The following is an 18,226-nucleotide window of genomic DNA, read 5'->3' as shown; positions in this document are numbered from 1 at the left end:
ATGGTTTCAAACTTGGCACTCATAAGCATATGCTTACTTTAGTGCAATGGGAGCATTGATATACTTGAGCTACTGTACATAATCAGACTTTTTGATTGATCCCAATGCTACGAGTTCTAAGAGGTCTAGTCGTTTCAAAACTCGTGTTCAGAACTCGGCAACAACACACCAGGGTAATTTCAGTCTGAGGATGCAAAAATTAACATTTAACGAGACAGCTAACCCTCAGGACTTTTGCCCAGGTTTGATGTTCAGCAGAAAGCTAGAAAAGATAAATTGATGCTGATAGTATGCTTAAATATTCCACCCTAGAGGACGGTCGCTCAGCGCGGCCATTTATTTGAAAACAGAGAGATTACATTGGTGATGCTCCATTAACTTTTTTCCCCCAACTTTAAAAAAATTGGTGACAGGGTTACTACTTCCACATGGACAACCCCTACAAGGACTGGCCCAACGCGTTTGAGGAGGGTCTTCGAAAGTCCAAAGAGGGAGACCTGCCCAACGCTGTGCTGCTACTGGAGGGGGCCATCTTGCAGGACCCCCAGGACTCAGAGGTGACTAGGCACAGGGGGCTGATGAGATGCAGGCACCATAAACACACACTTTCCCAGCATGACTTTCCCACAGTACCATAATGTACTAGCACCAACTGCCAATCAGCCTGTTCAGACAACACCATACTCTGATGAAAAAAAAAGAAGAACTTCACAAATCATGCGTGTGGTGGATATTCACTGAGCGCTAAGTGGCCGACGCTGATTGCTAGTGGAGGACTGGGGAGTTATACCATTAATAGAGCTGTTTACTGCATCAAAACTACCTTCATCTCCCAATGAGAATTTTCAATTTGCCCAAAGTGTTGAGTAATAGCTATTTTCTCAGTTTTTTTCTCTCCTGCTAATTTCATCTCAATCGTAACAGAGGCGACATCTTACATCACCAGAGAGCATTAATAGAATCGGAACTCGGGAATCCTGTAAAATATGCTGTTCATAACTGTGCTGGTTATTCCAAGGAAAGGATTATCCCACAGTGCATGGAACTAATATGATTCTAAAATTCCTCCCAGCGTGTTTTGTGGCTTATCTCTGCTGCGGAGACCTCTAGATAGTTTGTAGATAATTTCCTCAAGACTTGATTTATAGCGTTGTGCTACAAAATTGAGTATCAATGTTATTTCACAAAATAAACCAGCACGCAGATTGAAGTACATAGATCATATTCGTTGACTTTAAACAGACATGACAAACTAGACAAAACATCTAGTCGTTTTGCATTGCAGATTCAGCTAGAACTCGTAGATGTCTAAATGCACATTTACTCTGAGAGTATGGAGATTCAAAGTTGGGTTCCCCAGCTAAGAGGAGTCCAATAGCTACCATCTACAATGCTGAACCATGACTTTCTAGTTCGTCCCAAACATGATTCATCGAGCAATAACTAAGCATGACTCATCAGGTACACTTAATGAATTTGGTTGGTTGCCAATGACTGAGAAGTCGTGACCTCAATTATCATTTGATGTCTCAAGTGATCCGTTGCCAAAGTGACATGTACCCTGCAACATTATCTCATTAATTTCTATTGGCTCTTTAGAACGATACAATACAAGAATGCCTAATCTGAATAGGAACTCCCAATACCTGAGGGAAGGGGAGGCTCAACAATCCTAAATTAACTTGGCAGAGCACTGTCAGAAGACAAAAACCTCAAAGCGAATCACCTTGCAATGTTTATTGCAGCCGTTGTATTTTGATGTGCCCTAAGTTCACTTCACACAAACCTCAGACAAAAGTTTGTATTGCAGAGATTTTTGAGATGCATGATGCTTCCTGCCTGTTCTGTTTTTTTGTTTTTTTACCAACGGCAGAATCAATCTATTTACCTGCTGTGTGAGCGGTACTGAGAGCACTGACTGACAGTGAGCCATCCTATTTTTCAGAGAGAGCTGAGCTCTGCATCTAGACCACACCATCTCTCCTAACAAAGTCTCTCCTTAGAGAGGGTAGTAAAGCCCAGGTGAAGACTGTTGATGAATAGGTATATGAGAAATGAGACCAAGTCGAGACGCTGGACAAGGCGGATACGGTATAGTAAAGGCCGTTTATTCAAAGTAATGATATCTGGCAATTACGTGCACGGCTCCGTTTCGTCAAGTTCTCAAGCGAACCATTGGAAAGAAAAAAGAGACCGGTCACAATTGTACAGTTCATTTTATACATTGAAATGACGTAGGTAGATTCTGGTAGTCCTGGCTCCTGGTAGGTTGTTCGTAGATGATAGACAGTCTCCTCCAGCCTGGTGTCAGTATCCCATTGGTTCTCGACAGAGTTCTTTGTCTTTGGAGCCCATCCAGAAGGGGAGGGGCTGCGTGTGTGTAGGTGTGTGCGTTCCTGTCTGGCCCTACCATGTTTTACTGTGAAAATACATTGCTATATGTTGTCTCAATTATAGCAATGCAATAGCAGTAAGCTGGTCATTTGCATAGGAAATAGCACTTCATTACAAGACCCAGGTGATGACCCTGTTGTTCAATGCTCCCCGTTATCTCCCCAGGCTTGGCAAGTGTTGGGGACCACCCAGGCCGAGAATGAAAACGAACAGGCAGCTATCGTCTCCCTCCAGAGGTAAGGAGGAGTTATTGCCCAATGGGGTCCCATAGGCTCCACCACGAATACAGCAATACAATGCATGCATGTCACTTCTCTTTAGTTTCCAACATTTATCAGGTCCTTCGGACATCTTGAAATATTTATTTTTCATGCTTTGTCTACAGCTATTAAAGATGTGTATTTTTATTTATAAGAGATCCCCATTAGCTGCTGCCAAGGCCATGTATAATACCACCATACAACAATATTACAATATACGTGTGTGTAGAGTGTGTGTGTGCTAGCGTTTGTGTTCGTACGCATATGTCTGTACCTGTGTGTGTCTCTTCACAGTCCCAGCTGTTCCATAAGGTGTATTTTTGTCTGTTTTTTTTATCTGGTTCTACTGCTCATCAGTTACCTGATGAGAGTTCCATGTAGTCATGGCTCTATATAGTACTGTGCTCCTCCCATAGTCCATTCTGAACTTGGGGACTGTGAAGAGACCTCTGGTGTCATGTCTTGTGGGGTATGCATGGGTTTCGGAGTTGTGTGCTAGTAGTTTAAACAGACACCTCTGTGAATTCAGCTTGTCAACACTTCTTACAACAAAAACAAGTAGTGATGAAGTCAATCTCTCCACTTTGAGCCAGGAGAGATTGACATGCATATCATTAATGTTAGCTCCACGTGTACATTTTTAAGGGCTGTCTGTGCTGCCCTGTTCTGAGCCAATTGTAATTTTCCTAAGTCCCTCTTTGTGTCACCTGAACATACGACTGAACAGTAGTCCAGCTATGACAAAACTAGCGTCGGTATGACCGACATTGTTGATAGTGTTGGTAAGAAGGCAGAGCAACGCTTTATTATGGACAGACTTCTCCCCTCCTAGCTACTGTTGTATCAACAGGGTTACTCCAAGCAGTTTAGTCACATCAACTTGCTCAAACTTCCACATTGCTCATTGCAAGATTTGAGCAAGTTTTGGGCTAAAATGTCCTGATACTTGCTAAAAATTCATAATGCCATTGACCTTAACAAGGGCCCCAGAAACATTGGAAGCAAAATAGCCCCATAACATCAAAGATCCACCAACATATTTTTCCGTATATATGAGGTTATTTTCGGCATATGCATTCTTCTTTCGAAGCCAAACCCACCACTTCTGTGCGTGGCCAAAGAGCTCTATTTTCATGTCATCTGACCATGGATTCGAACCAATGCTAAGAGCCAATGCCGTTCAGCAAACTCCAGGCACTTACATGTATTGGTTGCTCTCAACAAAGGCTCTTTATGGCGACCCTTCCAAAGAGCAAATTGTCATGGAGGTGGCATCTAATTGTAGACTTGGTGACCCAAACATTGGCCCTGAGATTTTTCTTTCACTCCCAAACCATCTTCCTCACTATGCGTAGGGACAAGATACACATGGATCCAATACCAGGCATGTTGACCTCTGTTCCAGGGGTTTTAAACTTCTTAATTGTTGCCCTAAACAAATCAAATTGTATTTGCCACATGCGCCGAATACAACAGGTGTAGACCTTACAGTGAAATGCTTAGTTACAAGCCCTTAACCAACAATGTAGTTTTAAGATTTTTTTTTTTTTTAAATAAACGTTTTTAAAGTAACAAAAAATTAATGTGTCGCAGTAAAATAACAATAGCGAGGCTATATACAGGAGGTACCGGTACAGAGTCAATGTGCGGGAGCACCGGTTAGTCGAGGTAATTGAGGTAATATGCACATGTAGGTAGAGTTATTAAAGTGACTATGCATAGATAATAAACAGAGAGTAGCAGCAGCGTACATGAGGGGGGGACAATGCAAATAGTCTTACATGTATCACATCATTTTAAAGGTAATCTTGTTGTTAATCCCACTCCAGTGTCCGATTTCAAATATGCTTTACAGCAAAAGCACCACTAACGATTATGTTAGGTCACCACATAGCCACAGAAAAACACAGCCATTTTTCCAGCCAAAGCTTTTCCAGACAGTCACAAAAAGCACAAATCGATATAAAATTAATCACTAACCTTTGATGATCTTCATCAGATGACACTCATAGGACTTCATGTTACACAATGTATGTTTTGTTTGATAAAGTTCATATTTATATCAAAATCTGAGTTTACAGTGGCGCATTACGTTCACTAGTTCCAAAAACATCCAGTGATTTTGCATAGCCACATCGATTCAACAGAAATACTCATCATAAATGTAGATGATAATACATGGAATTATAAATATACCTCTCCTTAATGCAACCGGTGTATCAGATTTTTTAAAAACTTTACGGAAAAAGCAAACCATGCAATAATCTGAGACGGCGCTCAGAACAATAGTCAAATTAGCCACCATGTTGGAGTCAACAGAAACCAGAAATGACATGATAAATATTCCCTTACCTTTGATGATCTTCCTCAGAATGCACTCCCCGGAATCCCAGGTCCACATTAAATGTGTGTTTTGTTCGATAATGTCCATTATTTATGTCCAAATAAATACCTCCTTTTGTTAGCGCGTTTAGTATACATATCCAAACGCTCGTTCTGGTCGAGCGTTACTTCAAAAAGTTATATTACAGTTCGAAGAAACATTTCAAACTGAGTAAAGAATCAATCGTTAGGATGTTCTTATCATAAATCTTCAATAAAGTTCCAACCGGAGAATACCTTTGTGTCTTGAGGAGCAACGGAACGCAAGTGGATATCATGTGGAATGCGCGTGACCAGGAAATGGCTGACTGCCAGCCCCATGGTCCCAGAGGTTGACGGACACAACACGGAAGCTCTATTAGACTCCGGAAGTCTGGTTACGCTCATAACCACGAGCCTGCTGAACCGGGACACCAAACGTGGTAGTGAGATGTCCATTTCCTGTGTTCATGGTGACACAAAGCGGTATCCAACTGTATGGACCAACATCGTGATGCCACAAGGGAGCTGCCAGTTGCAACCGGTTGACCAACCTGTATCTACGGGTCCGGAGTCGGAGGGGCATCGGAACCCAACCCCCCTGGGGAACTACTGGAGGAGGAGCCCAGCCTCCCCCTCCTCGATTGCAAGGGGCCTGTCTAGACCCCTGCTGGGGACCAACTAAGGGGACAATTCGGGATGGCCCAGTGGGAGGATCCGAACTTGAAAGCCACTGCAGTGATAGCCTTGGATGGACAGCTACTTCCGGGGGTGAGTGACTGGCGATACCCCCAGTTCCAAATCAAGAATAACCTTTTGTATCAGGTGTCATGCCAACAGGGGGAACTTCGAGAGGTATTGTTGCTGCCCCGACCGTACGTGGGAACCGTTCTTCAGCTGGCCCACACCCACCTGTTGGGGGCGCACCTGGGAATGGAGAAGACCCGGGAACGGATCGCCACCCGGTTCCACTGCCTCGGGATGAGGAGGGCCGTGGAAGACTACTGTTGCAGCTGCCCGGAGTGTCAACTCACTGCCCCAAAAGCACACTTCCGAAAACCACTGGTCCCCCTACCGATCATCGGGGTGCCCTTTGAACGCATTGTCATGGACATGGTGGGACCCCTGATAAAAACAGCATGAGGACACCGGTACATCCTGGTGATAGTAGATTATGCCACCCTGTACCCCGAGGCCATTCCCCTATGTGTGGCGGTATTCAAGGGAATGGGCCGGGAGCTGTTCCACCTCTTTAGTCGGGTGGGCATCCCGAACGAGATCCTGACAGACCAAGGTACTGAGTTTATGTCCCGTCTAATGAAATAGTTGAGTGCTCTCCTGCAGATTAAGCAGATCCAGACCTCTGTCTTTCACCCGCAGATGGATGGGCTCATTGAGCGCTTCAATAAAACGCTCAAACAAAATGCTGCGGAAGGTCATCGAGCAGAACGGGAATAACTGGGACCAGCTACTACCCCACCTAATGTTCTCAATCCGAGAAGTACCCCAGTCCTCCACTGGGTTTTCCTCTTTCAAACTCCTCTACGGGAGGAGGCCATGCGGCCTACTGGACCTCGCCAAGGAGGTGTGGGAAGGCCAACCGACCCCCTTACGCAGTGTGGTAGAGCACATAGAGACGATGAGGGAGCGGATGACAGCCATATGGCCAGTCATGAGGGAACATATGGAGAAGGCCCGACCAGGTCTACAATCAGGAAGCCCAGCCCCAGAGAATTCCAGGTGGGAGACAGGGTGTTGGTTGGTCTTAATCCCCACGGCCGAAAGTAAGTTCCTGGCAACATGGTACGGGCCATACGAGGTGATTGAGAAGCTGGGACCTCTCAAATACCGTGTACGGCAACCGGGGAGACGGAAACCCCAACGGACTTACCACCTGAACCTGTTGAAGAAGTGGCACGAGAGTGGCACAGCCTTGGCCGTGTTATGGTAGGGACCCAGGATGCCAACGGAACCAGTGGTGGTCCCGAGCAATGAGGACGTCGACCCGGCCCAGAAGCAGGAGCTCATGGAGCTTGGTGATCGGAACACGGCGGTGTTCTCCGAGAAGCCGGGCCTCACGACCCTCATTGAACACCACATCCGTACCCGGCCCGGGGAAACAGTACGAAAGAGGCCATATCAGATTCCGGAGGCCCGAAGGAAGGCCGGGAAACAGGAAGTGGAGGCTATGCTGAGGATGGGGGTCATTGAAGAGTCCCACAGTGCATGGTGCAGCCCCATCGTGTTGGTGCCCAAACTGGACGGTAGCCTCCGCTTCTGTAATGATTTCCGGGGTGTGAAATACATAAGCTTGTTCGACGACCATGCCGAGGGTGGACGAGCTCATCGACAGATTGGAAAAGGCCCGGTACATCAGCACCCTTGACCTGACCAAAGGATATTGGCAGCCTCCTCCCGGGAGAAGACGGCGTTTGACACCAGACGGATTGTATCAGTACTGGGTGCTCCTGTTCGGCCTCCACGGAGACCCGCCCACATTCCAGTGACTGATGAACAGAGTGCTTCAACCCCACCAGCAGTACGCAGCAGCCTATCTGGATGATATCATCATCCACAGTCAAGGTTGGGAAGAGCACCTGATGCACCTCCAGGCGGTGCTGGATGCGCTCAGACAATTCGGGTTGACCGCGAATCCCAAGAAATGCAAACTGGGTTCCAGGAGAGGAAGGTTCACGCGGTACGTGACTGGCCCGTTCCATGCACCAAGACACAGGTCAAGTCCTTCCTGGGACTGGCAGGATACTATAGCCGGTTTATCCCCAACTTTGCGGCTATAGCTTCCCCCCTCACCGATCTAACCAGTGCCCACCCCCCGAAATTAGTGAAATGGACGGACGAGACAGAAGCGGCGTTCAGCTGTCTGAAGGAAGCGATTCTCGTAACGCCCGATTTCCAGGTGCTGATGGTGGTCCAGACGGATGCATGTGATACAGGACTAGGAGCCGTTCTGTCCCAGATACACGATGGTGAGGAGCACCCCATCATGTACATCACCCGAAAGCTGATACCTAGAGAAAAAAAGTACTCTATTGTTGAGAAAGAATGTCTAGCGGTGAAGTGGGCACTAGACATTCTCAAGTATTACCTGTTAGGTACTCACTTCCCCCTGGTCAAGGAACATGCTCCCCTAGTCTGGATGGCCAGGGGAAAGGACACAAGCGATCGGGTCACCAGGTGGTTCTTTTCCCTTCTCTTTTTCTGTTGTGTACAGGTCAGGGGCGAAGCATGGAATGCCCTATCGAGAAGGAAGACTTACGTCGCACTGATGACAATCCCCTCCAGACAGAGCTACGGGTGGGGGTGGGGTAGCATATGTGATCGTAGTTTGTCTATTTTATTATCGATTGATTGTACGTTGGCGAATAGGACCGATGGTAAAGGTAGATTACCCTCTCGGCGACGTATCCTTACAAGGCACCCGGATCTTCATCCACAATTTGTCCGTCTCTTTCTGCTGCAAATGACGGGGGTGAGGGCCTTGTCGGGCATCTGAAGTAAATCCTTCCCGTCCGACTCGTTGAAGGAAAAAGTATTCCTCCAGTATGGGGTGAGTAATCGCTGTCTTGACATCTAGAAGCTCTTTTCGGTTATGAGACACAGTGGCAGAAACATGTACAAAATAAGTTACAAATAAGTCGAAAAAACATGCACAATTGGTTATGGGATCGTAAAACGGCAGCCATCTCCTTCGACACCATTTTGTAATAGTGGTTGACCACTGTTCCAGTGGTTTTAAACTTCTTAATAGTTGCCCTAATTGTGGTAAGTGTACATTTTTTTTGCCATTTTGTTCTACCCATTGCCTGACATATGAAAGTCAACAACCATTTGTCTATTTTCGTTTGGGAATCCTTTGCCTTTTCCCATGATGATGGATAGATCATAGACACACAGTACATTGACACTGCCACACAAAACCCAAACACATTCACATACACTACATGCGCAAGTGCACACACATACTTTTTTACACTAATCACTTGCTGCTGCTAGTCTGTTCTTTATTTTACTCTTATTATCTATCCTGAGGCCTAGTCACTTTACCCTGCCTTCATGTACATATCTACCTCAAATACCTTGTACCTCTGCACATTGATCTGGTACTGGTACTTCCTGTATATAGCTCCACAGTGATCCGGTACTGGTACTTCCTGTATATAGCTCCACAGTGATCTGGTACTGGTACTTCCTGTATATAGCTCCACAGTGATCTGGTACTGGTACTTCCTGTATATAGCTCCACAGTGATCTGGTACTGGTACTTCCTGTATATAGCTCCACAGTGATCTGGTACTGGTACTCCCTGTAAATAGCTCCACAGTGATCTGGTACTGGTACTCCCTGTAAATAGCTCTATTCTTGTGTATTTTATTTTATTCCTTGTGTTACTATTTTATTTGTATTATTATTTTAAACTCTGCAACGTTGGAAAGGGCTCATAAGCAAGCATTTCACGGTAAAGTCTACACCAGTTGTATTTGGAGCATGTGACAAATAGAATTAGATTTTATTTGACAAATAGATTTTACAATTGCATTACCTCATTTTTATACCCCAGTGAAACAGGAAGCAATGGAAGGCCACAATACAGTTCCTTAAAATTAGATTAATTTTAAAAAGTAGAATTTTAATGCAGATTTAATTTTGTTCAATTTTATTTATAAGAATATTCAGGGGTGGCAACAATTTATGCATATTTAAAGATATATATATATATATATATATATATATATATTACTTGTTAAACAAAATCTTTCTAACCTACAATAGAACTGTTGATTTACAAAAAGTAAATCAACAGTTTTTGGGTTAATTAATTATTGGTGTTAAAACCAATGGTTTAAAACATAAGCTTTTAAACGATCTTCTCAGAATGACCGTAATCCCCTGAAATCCAGCACTTTGCTATTATTAATGCTACACTGCTTCTATTTTCCATTATGTGTTTTAGCTGACAGTTAATGTAGGCCCATTGTTGATGTGTATTCCTGTCTGGATTAGAGAACTCTGAGGAAAACATATAACGGCAACAACAACAAAAATAGTTGCAGATTTTTATCTTAAAACGATGAACGGAGCATTTGCACAGCATACCTATCGTATACAAACTTTATATAACAGCCAGTGACCCATGGCACAGTAGCAAGTCTGACAGAAATGATTTGGGTTTTCCTGTCATTACAAGCTTTTAAGGAAGTTGAAGCATTGACTGTCAGTCTGTCACATCTCAGTGAAACATTATCTTGATGAAAGCTAAATCTGTTTTTGGCTCATCCCTGAGTGCTCTCTAATCCTTGTTGTTTGTCCAACATAGTGCTATTTTCCTCTGATGCAACAGCGACACTACGGTTAACTTTACATGTGAACAGTAGCAACAGCAATTTCAAGTCTACGTTCCAAAGTAACTCCTACAAACAAATGCTTTTGAAGACAATATATCTGGGGTGAGTGGTCATTGCCACCTGACCCCAGGCATCATTAGGTGCCTCCTGATGTTCCCTGTTCCAATTAGTGTCTGTCAAACCCTTTGAAGTACTAATTACCACCCTTAACCCACCCTTGGCCTCTTCTCTCTGTATCTCCAGGTGTCTCGAGCTCCACCCCAATAACCTCCAAGCCCTCATGGCCCTGGCGGTGAGCCTGACCAACACGGGCATGAGGCAGGATGCATGCGAGGCGTTGCTGCGCTGGCTCCGTCACAACTCCAAGTACAAGCACCTGCTGAAGGGCAAGAGCCACCTGGCGGGCTCCCCGGGCTCCCAACGTAGGATGTCTCGTGTCTCAACTGTGGGCAGATATGAGAGGTAGACTATAATTACTGGATAGGACTAGCATAGATCCCATAGGTGTATGGACTGGATAGGACTAGCATAGATCCCATAGGTGTATGGACTGGATAGGACTAGCATAGATCCCATAGGTGTACGGACTGGATAGGACTAGTATAGATCCCATAGGTGTACGGACTGGATAGGACTAGCATAGATCCCATAGGTGTACGGACTGGATAGGACTAGTATAGATCCCATAGGTGTACGGACTGGATAGGACTAGCATAGATTCCATAGGTGTACGAACTGGATAGGACTAGCATAGATCCCATAGGTGTATGGACTGGATAGGACTAGCATAGATCCCATAGGTGTACGGACTGGATAGGACTAGTATAGATCCCATAGGTGTACGGACTGGATAGGACTAGCATAGATCCCATAGGTGTAAGTAAGTGCATTCTCATTTGTAGGACAACATTACAGGATGACTGTACAATGTGGAGAAAGAGAAGAGATACAGGCCAATCAGGAGTAGCATGACATCCTAGAGTAAGTGTCAGGCGCCTTCATTGGACAGCACTAAATCTGACACTCCATTACTTTTTTTAAAGCAAATGGCTGGCACGATCTCTCTGTCCTTTACAGTCTCTTAGCCTGAGCACCGTGACAATATTACACAATGGCTCATTGATGCATATTTTATGCTATGGTGTGCTTTATGTTGCACACTCAGTTATGATATCTTTAGCCGGGCCGTTTTAGAAACTCATTTGTTTCAGTGTAATGACTATTACCCCTGTCATCGATGAAAGGAAAAGTTATTTCAAGGTCTTTCATGCACAGCTGGTCTGGGTGTCATTTTATTGCCGATTAAGCAAGCTTGCTCTCACGTATTCATCGTCAAACAACCGCAATTCAGGGGTTCTCCTTCCTTTTTACTTTAAAGGTAGTGCTTTTATGTGTCACATGACGAGAAAATAACTTTATCAGTTAATGAATTCTCCCCTTTATAGGAAAGGCATGACTTTATCAAATATTTTACTCAACAGTGAGAGCTCTCTCTCTCTCTCAATTTCAATTTAAGGAGCTCAATTGGCATGGGAAACATATGTTTACATTGCCAAAGCAAGTGAAATAGATCATAAACAAAAGTTAACAATAAAAGATTAACAGTAAACATTACACTCACATTTTTTTTTTACTATGTCTATATACAGTGTTGTTATGATGTGCAAATAGTTAAAAGTACAAAAGGGAAAATAAATCAACATAAATATAGGTTGTATTTACAACGATGCTTGTTCTTCACTGGTTGCCCTTTTCTTGTGGCAACAGGTCACAAATATTGCTGCTGTGATTGCACGCTGTGGTATTTCACCCAATAGATATGGGAGTTTATCAAAATTGGATTTGTTTTCAAATTCTTTGTGGGTCTGTGTAATCTGAGGGAAATATGTGTCTCTAATATGGTCATACATTTGGCAGGAGGTTAGGAAGTGCAGCTCAGTTTCCACCTAATTTTGTCGGCAGTGTGCAGATAGCCTGTCTTCTCTTGAGAGCTCGGTCTGCCTTTGGCGGCCTTTCTCAATAGCAAGGCTATGCTTACTGAGTCTGTACATAGTCAATTTTGGGTCAGTCAAAGTGGTCAGGTATTCTGCCACTGTGTACTCTCTGTTTAGGGCCAAACAGCATTCTTGTTTGCTCTGTTTTTTTGTTAATTCTTTCCAATGTGTCAAGTAATTATCGTTTTGTTTTCTCATGATTTGGTTGGGTCTAATTGTGTTGCTGTCCTGGGGCTCTGTGGGGTCTGTTTGAGTTGGCGAACAGAGCCCCAGGACCAGCTTGCTTAGGGGACTCTTCTCCAGGTAGATTTCTCTGTAGGTGATAGCTTTGTTATGGAAGTTTTGGGAATTGCTTCCTTTTAGGTGGTTGTAGAATTTAACAACTCTTTTCTGGATTTTGATCATTAACTGGTATTGGCCCACTTCTGCTCTGCATGCATTATTTGGTGTTTTATGTTGTAAACAGAGGATATATTTGCAGAATTCTGCATGCAGTCTCAATTTGGTGTTTGTCCCATTTTGTGAATTATTGATTGGTGAGCGGACCCCAGACCCCACAACCATGAAGGGCAATGTGTTCTATAACTGATTCAAGAATTTTTAGCCAGATCCTAATTGTTATGTCAAATTGTATGTTCCTTTTGATGGCATAGAAGGCCCTTCTTGTTTTCACTGCAGAAATGTACAAGTCTTGTAAGGGGTGCGTAACTGGTGGCAGGGAAGTCAGACGCAGGAGAGCAGAACTAGGTAATAGCTGGAGCAGTTTAATTGCAAAACCAATGGCATAAAGAAATAACAAACATGGGTACAAAACCCGAACCGCACCAGTAAACATCTGCACAAGCACTTACAACAAACAATTACACACAAAGACATGGGGGGAACAAAGGGTTAAACACACAACAATTAATGAGGGGAATTAAAACCAGGTGTGTTGGAAAACAAGACAAAACAAGTGGAAAATGAAAAGTGGATCGACGATGGCTAGAAGACCGGTGATGCTGACCGCCGCCCAAACAAAGAGAGGAACCGACTTCGGTAGAAGTCGTGACAAGTCTGCTGTTAATGATAATGCAGATGATTTTCCCAAGGTTGCTGTTGACACATATCCCACAGTAGTTATTGTGGTCAAATTTGTCTCTACTTTTGTGGAATGGGGTGAGCAGTCCTTGGTTCCAAATATTGGGGAATATGCCAGAGCTGAGGATGATGTTAAAGAGTTTAAGTATAGCCAATTGGAATGTGTGGTCTGTATATTTTATCATTTCATTTAAGATGCCATCAACCCCACAGCAATGGACATTAAACCGGTGGAAATCTGTCCTTTGGTCTTGAACATCATCGTCACTTCCTGTTGTACGCGGAACGAGGAAGAGCTTGGTTTTGTTTGTTTAGAAAGTTTGTTGGAAAGTTTGTTGTTTAGAAGTATATTGGAAAGTTCTTGGTAGCTAATTAAGCTTCTTATGTTGGATACCGCGACACAGTTGGCATCAGTTGTTGGGACTGCTTGTATCTTCCCATTGATCCTGCCGACAAAGGACGGGTCTGAGGAGCTAATTGGCGTCACAGCTAGCCTAGCTGCTAGCTAGCTGGACATCAAGCTAGCGAGGTGTTCTTGAATGCAGCCCGCGACGAGGTTAGTCATTGTGGCTGGAACCGCAGATTGTTCCGGGTTTGTTGCTGTCTAGATCCCTGCTGTTTGTTGTTTTCAATTTTCCCCATGATCTGCCTTGTCTGGAACTGCGGGGAGTAACAGCCTAACCAACGGTGCTACCACGACAAAGACCAAAGCTGACGGGAGTACCGTTAAGAACAGTGCCAGCGGTGTCTCTCTATCACACGTGAAGGATCTTTTAAACAAACAAAAAGAGACCTATAAGCAGTTGTTACAACAACAAGAAAATAGTTGTAAGTGTTTTGTCCAAATACTCGTGGATTCTACTAATAAAATAATGGACGACCTGACCAGAGAGGTCCAGGACCTGAAGAACAGTTTGCAGTTCTCCCAGGGTCAGCTCGATGAGTTGAAACAGGAGGACGGCAAGTTGACAGCAATCTGTAAGTCATTGCGAGAGGACATCTGTTCTGTCTGTGATTCCATGATAGCAATGACAGATACATCAGAATATCTCGAGGGACAATCAAGGCGAAACAACATGATTGTGGACAGAATTGCAGAATCTCCACATGAGACCTGGATGGAGTATGAGGACAAAGTGAGGGAAATGACCTCTGAGAAATTTATGATGGACTACAGGAGGGTTGAGGTGGAGCGTGCCCACAGGACTGGAAAACCCACCACCAGCCCAGGCTGATAGTGGTCAATTTCCCAAGGTTCAAGGACAAGGTAGCTGTTCTGGAAAGAGCCATGAACTTGAGAGGAACGTATATCTTCCTCAACGAGGACTATCCTGAAGCTGTGCGCCAGAAAGGAAAGAACTGATCCCAGCCATGAGAGCTGCCAGAGTGTGTGGGGAAATTGCGTACATCTGCTACGAAATGCTCATTGTCCACCCTCCCAGAAGCCTGAAAGGGATGAGAGAGCCAAGCCTATGGGTTCATAGCCTCAACCCCTCAGCACACACACATACACACCAATTTGATTGTATATTTTTTTATCTTGCTTTGTCTGCTCTTTTCAATATCAAATCAAATCAAATCAAATCAAATCAATATTATGTCTATCTCTGATAAGCTACCCAGGAAAGGGCTGAAAATAGCCCATATTAATATATGTAGCCTTAGAAATAAGGTTCATGAAATCAATAACTTGCTAACATCAGATAACATTCATATATTTGCAATTTCTGAGACTCACTTAGATCGTTCATTTGATGATACATCAGTAGTAATACAAGGATATAATATTTATAGAAGAGACAGAAATGCTTATGGGGGAGGAGTTAATGTATATATTCAGAGCCATATTCCTGTAATGCTTAGAGAAGATTTTTATGTCAAGGGTTATTGAAGTGTTGTGGTTGCAGGTTCACTTGGCACATCTAAAGCCTATTATTTTGGGGTGTTGCTGTAGGCCACCAAGTGCTAACAGTCAGTATCTAAATAATTTGTGTGAAATTCTTGATCGTGTATGTGATTTAAACAGAGAGGTCTACTTTCTTGGGGACCTGAATATTGACTGGTTTTCATCAAGCTGTCCGCTCAAGAGGAAGGTTCTCACTGTGACCAGTGCCTGTACTCTGGTTCAGGTTATTAATCAACCTACCAGGGTGTTTACAAACACTACAGGAACAAGATCATCCACATGTATCGATCAGATTTTTACTAATACTGTAACTTTGTTCTAAAGCTAAACTCAGCAAAAAAGGAAACGTCCCTTTTTCAGGACCCTGTCTTTCAAAGATAATTCGTAAAAATCCAAGTAACTTTACAGATCTTCATTGTAAAGGGTTTAAACACTGTTTCCCATGCTTGCTCAATGAACCATAAACAATTAATGAACATGCACCTGTGGAACGGTCGTTAAGACACTAACAGCTTACAGACGGTAGGCAATTAAGGTCACAGTTATGAAAACTTAGGACACTAAAGAGGCCTTTCGACTGAATCTGAAAAACACCAAAAGAAAGATGCCCAGGGTCCCTGCTCATCTGCATGAATGTGCCTTAGGCATGCGGCAAGGAGGGATGAGGACTGCAGATGTGGCCATACTGTGAGATTGTAATGTCCGTACTGTGAGATGCCTAAGACAGCGCTACGGGGAGACAGGACAGACAGCTGATCATCCTCGCAGTGGCAGAACACGTGTAACAACACCTGCACAGGATCGGTACATCCGAACATCACACCTGCGGGACAGGTACAGGATGGCAACAGCAACTGCGAGTTACACCAGGAACGCACAATCCCTCCATCAGTGCTCAGACTGTCCTTAATAGGCTGAGAGAGGCTGGACTGGACCCCCCTTTGTTCAGGGACACATTATTCCATTTCTGTTAGTCTGTGGAACTTGTTCAGTTTATGTCTCAGTTGTTGAATCTTATGTTCATACAAATAGTTACACATGTTAAGTTTGCTGTGAGAGGATGTTTCTTTTTTGCTGAGTTTATATCCGTATCCATTGGATGCAGTGATCACAATATAGTGGCTATATCCAGTAAAGCCAAAGTGCCAAAAGCCGGGCCTAAAATAGTGTATAAGAGATCATACAAAAGATTTTGCTGTGACTCTTATGTGGATGATGTTAAAAATATTTGTTTGTCTGATGTGATTAATGAGGAGTATCCAGACGCTGCACTTGATGAATTTATGAAATTGCTTCTTCCAATTATTTATAAACATGCACCTGTTAAAACTTCTTATGGCTGCAATCCCGTTAACGGGAGCGATATGACAACAGCCAGTCAAAGTGCAGGGCGCCAATTTCAAAACATCAAAAATCTCATAATTAAAATGTATCTCATACCATTTTAAAGCTATTAAATCTAATCTCGTTGTTAATTTAATTTAATCCGATTTCAAATATGCTTTACAGCAAAAGCACGACAAACGATTATGTTAGGTCACTACATAGCCACAGAAAAACACAGCAGTTTTTCTAGCAAAAGATTTTCCAGCCAGTCACAAAAACCACACATAGAGATAAAATTAATCACTAACCTTTGATCATCTTCATCAGATGACACTCATAGGACTTCATGTTACACAATACATGTATGTTTTGTTTGATAAAGTTAATATTTATCAAAATATGAGTTTACATTGGCGCGTTACATTCACTAGTTCCAAAAACATCCAGTGATTTTGCATAGCCACATCATTCAACAGAAATACTCATCATAAATGTAAATGATAATACAAGTTAAACACATGGAATTATAGATATACCTCTCCTTAATGCAACCGCTGTGTCAGATTTTTTTTTAAATATCCGAAAAAAGAAACCCATGCAATAATCTGAGACGGCGCTCAGAAGTAAAAATCACAATAGCCGCAACGATGGTGTCAACATAAACAAGAAATTACATGATAAACATTCCCTTACCTTTGATGATCTACATCAGAAAGCACTCCTGGAATCCCAGGTCCACAATAAATGTTTGTTTTGTTCGATAACATCCGTTATTTATGTCCAAATACCTTCTTTTGTTAGCGCGTTTGGTATACATATCCAAACGCTCATTCTGGTCAGCGTTACATTGGACAAAAACAGAAATGGGCAGAAAGACAAATTCAGCTCCACCTTTCATCGAATCAGATGGCTTATTTATCACAAAACCATTCGATGTTGCTAATTATTTTTATGATTATTTAATTGGCAATGTGGGCAAACTTAGGCAGGAAATGTTAACAACTTACAGTGAGCAATGATATTAATGTATAAAAAAAACAAATAATGAAAGAAAAGCAGTGCAAGTTTGAATTTTGTAAAGTTAGCATGGGAGAGGTGAAAAAAATGAGTGTTAACGATCAATAATGACAAACCTCCTGGCATTGACAACTTAGATGAAAAGCTACTGAGGATGGTAGCTGACTCTATAGCCACTCCTACTCTTTTCTATTTTTACCAATGACCTGCCACAGGCATTAAACAAAGCATGTGTATCCATATACGCATCAGCATCCACAGCAAATGAAGTCACTGAAACCCTTAACAAAGAGTTGCAGTCTGTTTTGGAATGGGTGGCCAGTAATAAACTGGTCCTGAACATCTCTAAAACTAAGAGCATTGTATTTGGTACAAATCATTCATTAACCTCTCTAGGGTATGTGGGACGCTAGCGTCAGTGAGATTGCAGAGCGACAAATTCAAATACAGAAATACTCATTATAAAAATTCAGAAAACAAAACATATTTCACATAGGTTTAAAGATTAACTTCTTGTGAATCCAA

General features: G+C 43.1%; 1 protein-coding gene across 4 annotated transcripts in view; it reads left to right on the top strand.

Annotated features, from left to right (window-relative positions):
- LOC112251981 (PEX5-related protein-like) overlaps window positions 1-18,226 on the top strand; it is a 169,072-nt gene that overhangs the window by 136,742 nt on the left and 14,104 nt on the right. For all 4 annotated transcript variants that reach the window (XR_006083571.1, XM_042322924.1, XM_042322923.1 and 1 more), the window contains 3 exons: window positions 414-557; window positions 2,560-2,630; window positions 10,622-10,840. Coding sequence is in view for 3 of the 4 variants with exons in the window: in XM_042322924.1 (XP_042178858.1) it covers window positions 414-557; window positions 2,560-2,630; window positions 10,622-10,840 (434 nt within the window). In the remaining variant the exon portion in view is untranslated. The remainder of the gene's footprint in view (window positions 1-413; window positions 558-2,559; window positions 2,631-10,621; window positions 10,841-18,226) is intronic.

Source organism: Oncorhynchus tshawytscha, linkage group LG06 (genome assembly GCF_018296145.1).
Source record: "Oncorhynchus tshawytscha isolate Ot180627B linkage group LG06, Otsh_v2.0, whole genome shotgun sequence".
NCBI lineage: Eukaryota > Metazoa > Chordata > Actinopteri > Salmoniformes > Salmonidae > Oncorhynchus > Oncorhynchus tshawytscha.
This window is presented reverse-complemented; position numbering and strand designations above follow the sequence as displayed.